General features: G+C 34.9%; 1 protein-coding gene across 1 annotated transcript in view; it reads right to left on the bottom strand.

Moving 5' to 3' along the window:
- Nucleotides 1–269: 269 nt before the first annotated feature.
- The window catches only part of LOC117342133 (propionyl-CoA carboxylase alpha chain, mitochondrial-like), a 32,099-nt gene continuing 26,368 nt past the window's right edge, over nt 270–6,000 (bottom strand). Inside the window, exons 19-23 of the mRNA XM_033904143.1 lie at nt 5,820–5,918; nt 4,773–4,826; nt 4,444–4,584; nt 3,950–4,027; nt 270–3,518 (exon numbers count right to left, since the gene is read on the bottom strand). Of these exons, the coding sequence (XP_033760034.1) occupies nt 3,435–3,518; nt 3,950–4,027; nt 4,444–4,584; nt 4,773–4,826; nt 5,820–5,918 (456 nt within the window). The 3' untranslated portion in view covers nt 270–3,434. The remainder of the gene's footprint in view (nt 3,519–3,949; nt 4,028–4,443; nt 4,585–4,772; nt 4,827–5,819; nt 5,919–6,000) is intronic.

Below are 6,000 nucleotides of genomic sequence, written 5' to 3'. Positions count from 1 at the left end.
CCATGGAGTGCAGAAATCTCAAGGGCATTTGAATGAATAAAATGGGACCACTTTGGACGTCATAGGGATCAATTCTGTATAAATTGTTTTTAAGATCCACCAGATACAGTCAATATAATAATTTGTTTCTCTATGGCTCCTTAGAATAAAGGGATGTCAACTGCATTCTCTTCAATAACCTTGACCTACTGTCAAAGTTCACAAAGATCAAGAGCTTGGCATTTGATTTGCAGCTCTGTTTTCTTTTGAAAATCAAACAAAAATCTTCAGATAATTCAAAGTATTTTATTCCACCACAAAAAAAAGAGTGATAATTGTATATACACCACACAAGAATTCAGTCAAATATCACATGTTCTTTGTTTAACAGTCTAGGGACGATGGAAGTACCAGCAATAGTTCCGCCAAGTGAAAAGTTCTTTATCATGAAGAAATATCACATTAGCATTCCCTCTTGCTGGGGTTAGCTGCAAGCTTCCTCACAATTTGAATTATACAAATATCTGACAAAAGTCAGTACTGTTTCAGCACATTTATTCGTTCTTGTATCACATTCAAATAAGGCAAGAATCTTACAAAATGGTGCTTGCCAATTACAAACCTCCACATCTACATGATTCTGACTAACACTTGTAAGGTCCATGTCACCACATTTATAAGAGAAAATATAAAAGATTAATATATAAATCATTCTTAAAACACACTTTTTGTACACCTGACACAGCACTGGCATTGTTCACATACATAAAACACACTATTTTACATCTGACACAGAACTGAAGTTGTTTACCTACATAAAACACTATTTGAAAACCTGACACAGCACTGGCATTGTTCACATACAAACTAGTACATAGTTACTCACAAAAGTAACACCTATTGTGTCCATACGGATTCAACAACTTAAAAAACAGTTTCAGTCACATCTGGTTCAGAAATAAATATCAGGAGATACAGTTTAGTGGGTTGATTTGGATGATGGGTGGGTGGGGTGAGGTTGGAGGGGAGGAGATTGCTCCTCAATAATTTTTGGTTGGTAATCATGTTTCAATCTATGGTAAATGGTATAAAGATATTTGAAATTAACCAGCCATCACACGTCAATGATGCCCCTTCCATCAAATACTTCACATTACATTAGGAAATCCATACACAATAGTATAAAGGCCCTGGTTCTATATTGTAAGCAATTTCAATGGAAGCATGGCATCAAAAATCAAAGTGACATGATTTTTCGTCCAATCAAATCTCTCCCAGTCCTAGTGCATAATGTAAGTGTAATGTTTTAATTCAAAATAAGTAACTTTGGTAAACCATTTTTGGTAAACAATTTTTTCGTAAATATTTTACCTGTTGTTAGGCAGATAAGTAATACTTGCTATGGAATGTTTGTTTGTGTTTTTGTTGTTGTTGCCTTTTTTTTTTTTTTTACTTTATAACATGTTCCGTTGCCAGCTTCCCAAAAACAAGAGAAATGTTTGTGAAACATTATAAATTACATGCCACTTTCCCATTATAATGGGAATAGATCTATACAGTCTTACAAAAACTGGAGATTTTGACACACAAAATGATAAATTGAAATTGTCAAGAATACATGTATAAAATAGTTCTTAAAATGTTTGCCATTTAATTCCATAACACTAATATTAGACATAAGGAGAGTTTCAATACAAAAAATATTTACTAATCAAAAATAACCATTAAGTCTACAATTGTTAAAACAAAGGACCTTTGATATTCACATGAAAAACATACATCCATTTTTCAGAGAAACATCTCTCAAGATAAATACATGAATTAAAGAAAATGTTTTGTTTTCACCATCATGATAGTAATTAAGGAGATATTGACCTTTGTTGTCCACCAACTCATTATTATTATACTAATAATTACCTAACAATTGTATTTCTCATGTAAAATTCAGGGTAAAAGAAAGTCTCACATATTTTTCATTACACAATTTTTTTTAAAACATAGTAATATCAATTAAAGCAGACAATATTTTGAAATATTGTCATCCCTGCGTGTTTAACACCAGGGTTACAAATATTTTAACCCCAATTCATTATGGTGATCATGACCACACTAGTTTTTTTTATTTGTATCTAGGACATTCACGCCTATATATAAAGTTCCCATTTATCATGGTATATTCATGGTCCCGCCTATCCTTTTTGAGAGATATATTTTTCTTCACAAACCTTTCTATAACTAAAATACACAAGTGCATTGTCTGTACATGTATGACTTAAAAGCATGAATTCTTCACTCCTTTTAGTATGGACATGTATGTTGACGATCGATATGTACATTAACTATACGATATGTACATTAACTATACGATATGTATGTTAACTATACGATATGTACGTTAACTATACGATATGTACGTTAACTATGCAATATGTATGTTAACTATACGATATGTACGTTAACTATACGATATGTACATTAACTATATGATATGTACGTTAACTATACGATATGTATGTTAACTATACGATATGTACGTTAACTATACGATATGTACGTTAACTATACGATATGTACGTTAACTATACGATATGTACGCTAACTATACGATATGTACGTTAATTTTCGATATGTACATCAACTTTATTTAGAAGTACAGTACCACTGGAGTATATACACCGGTAGCAAAACATGCATCAAACATTGTTTAAAACAGTCACAGTATATGTTAAAATGTAGATCATCAAAAACATTTCTGCTCTCACCAAAATTACATATCATTTAATTTGGTTCACTAGAGTAAAGCCTAACAAGTTATCTATTATATGATATACAGAATACACAATTAAAAAATATTCAAAACTTTTATTTCTGATGTTGGAATTTTTCTACTCATCTTATACATGGACTGATAATGTCATGTACACAGCATACACCGCTAAAGAACACTGACCATAGTTGATGAGACGAGTCCTAGTAGTTTTGGTCAGAGTCATGTAGGCTGTAAACCATAACTAACTAAAGCCTACAGAACACTGACCATGGTTGGTGAGACGAGTCTTAGCAATTATAGGCAGAGTCATGTAGTCTGTAAACCAGTAACTAGCTGATCTACAGTATATGTATTGTATTAACAAGAGTATACCAATCAGTTTCTAATCTCTGTCTGGTAAAAACTACCGCAACAACTAAAATATGTCAATATCAATAGACATAACAATAGCTGTTTATCTAAATTCCATCCATTGTTACAAGATTTAACTTTTTAACAGATGTTTAATTCTATCTAAAAATATCATCAATGAATCTAATGAAAGAAGCAATTTACGACTCACATATTTTCTAAATAACAAACTACATTCTCCACATTCAATCATTACTGTTGTCTTCCTTATGATCAATAAATTAAGCTGCATTGTTATTTAGTTTCCATTCCTGAGATGAAATTTATCAGACATTTATTTTGTGGATTCCTCCTCAAGTTCAACAATCAGATCGCCCTCGTCTACGGTGGCTCCCTGCTGGAAGAAAATCTTCTTAACCTGTGGAAGGAAATCACAACATCACACCAATGTTCAAATATTGAGCTTAAAAGTTTTCTATTGAAATGCATGTTTGTACTGATCATATTCTCAGTTTAAATGATATTTAGGGCCATTAAAATTAACATAATATGGACTACAGAAGTAAAGAAAATCTCTAAATGGTGGGAACAGTAGGAATGTATCACATGACACTGTAATATCACTTCTAAGGGTGGTCCCTGTTTGACAAACCTGTAGTCCTCCAGTCGGGTAGATATTTTACTGGAACAGCTCTTAATTAACGTGCTTTCTTTTAAATAGTTATACATTTCAACACATATCTGGCTCTCTGGTTTCAGCAATGAGTGAATCCTACATTTACAGAATACTACCAGCCTTATAAGGAGGAAACTGCAGGAAGAAACTGCATTACAATTTACATCACTTACCTTACCGGTTACCCCGGCAACCAGACTATTCTGCATCTTCATGGCTTCTAGCACACATACCTCCTGGCCCTCACCAATCTTTTAAATAAAACACCAAATATGAAACAAATTTGATTTACTGTCTTGGTGAAAAGTAGATAAGAATTTATCATACAACCCAATTATCAAACAAGGTGATAATACAACACTTCCCTATGCTTGTGTGAACTTCTGTCAACAGCATTAAATAATGATTGTTTTCAACATTTAACATTTATTAATGCTACAATTACACCATAGTGACTTTTAATGTAACTCATATAACTACAGTGATCACAGACAAGTCAGCATTTCTATAGATCATACTTTTAGGGATTATTTCTATAGAAAGCATTGCTGAGATGTCGAGTAAAACTGACCTGACTCAGACCAGACCTACAGAGACAATTGATAGATCTATAACTGATAAAGTGGCCCGTACACTCAATCCTGAACCTACTGTACAATCGGCCTACCTGTTGGCCAACCTCCACAGCAATGCTCTTGATGACCCCAGGCATAGGGGCATTGACCATGGTGGGGAGATCCTCCGGTATCCTCTCAGGCATATACTTCATCATCTCGCTGGCAAACGCATCCATCACTGTTACTGGGAACTACAACCAAGCTCATAGGTTGTTAAAACTGTAATAGCCACTACAATTGGTTTAGAATTTGAGTTTTCAAAGAAAAAAGTATGGGGATGAAATAAATGTCTTAGTTTAAATTGGAATATTTTCAGGTTGGTTGTGCAATGGGTCAAAGACATTTCAAGGTTAGACTGTACATGGTACACAACACTTACCACAGTGCCAAGGTAGCGAAGTCTGTATTTTCCAGCTCCAAGTCTTTGGGTTAACTGTTCAAAAAACAAGTCTGACCTTTAAAACAGTATCAAAATAACTTCTGTATACCATAATCAGATCAACATGGTACGTTAATCGCACTCCATATAAACAAATTTCTGACCACCCACACTAGTGGGGGATGTGTTGACATAACTGTACAATATGGCCATCGTCACTACAACTGTGAAGGTGTGTTGACAAAACTGTACAATCTGGCCACCCTCACTACAACTGTTTGGGTGTGTTGACATAACTGTACAATGTGGCCACCCTCACTACAACTGTTTGGGTGTGTTGACATAACTGTACAATGTGGCCTTCCTCACTACAACTGTTTGGGTGTGTTGACGTAACTGTACAATGTGGCCACCCTCACTACAACTGTTTGGGTGTGTTGACGTAACTGTACAATGTGGCCACCCTCACTACAACTGTTTGGGTGTGTTGACGTAACTGTACAATGTGGCCACCCTCACTACAACTGTTTGGGTGTGTTGACATAACTGTACAAATAGGCCACCCTCACTACAACTGTGAAGGTGTGTTGACATAACTGTACAATATGGCCATCGTCGCTACAACTGTGAAGTTGTGTTGACATAACTGTACAATATGGCCACTCTCACTACAACTGTGAAGGTGTGTTGACATAACTGTACAACATGGCCATCGTCACTATAACTGTGTGGGTGTGTTGACAGCTGTTAGGTTTGTTGCCATAAGTCTACAATATGGCCATCGTCACTATAACTATGTGGGTGTGTTGACAGCTGTTGGGTTTGTTGACATAACTCTACAATATTGAAACTGTAACTCTACAATATTGAAACTGTAAATTTTTGTGTAAAGGTAGCAAATTCAGTGTGTGGTACCAAAATATACACAAAACTCTTAGACTGTAGCTATAGGTTTAGCCTGAAACTACCTCAGCATTGTTCTTTCTTCTCCACAGATTGAGATTTCTGCCAATATAACAGAGAGACGAATGATTCTATTATCTCTACCTGAATCACTGATGGTTGGTCATCGATAATGACTTCCAGTAGAGGGGAGGAGAAGTCAAGATTGTCAAGTATAGACATTGTCTTTCCACCACAGTCGACCTGGTAAAGAAACAGGAATTAGTCAGGACTTGTCAGTATACACGATGTCAAGGAGAGATATCACAAATCTAGATATTTACTC

This window comes from Pecten maximus, chromosome 14, assembly GCF_902652985.1.
Source record: "Pecten maximus chromosome 14, xPecMax1.1, whole genome shotgun sequence".
NCBI lineage: Eukaryota > Metazoa > Mollusca > Bivalvia > Pectinida > Pectinidae > Pecten > Pecten maximus.
The sequence above is the reverse complement of the archived record's forward strand: the minus strand, read 5'-3'. Positions and strand labels throughout refer to the sequence as shown.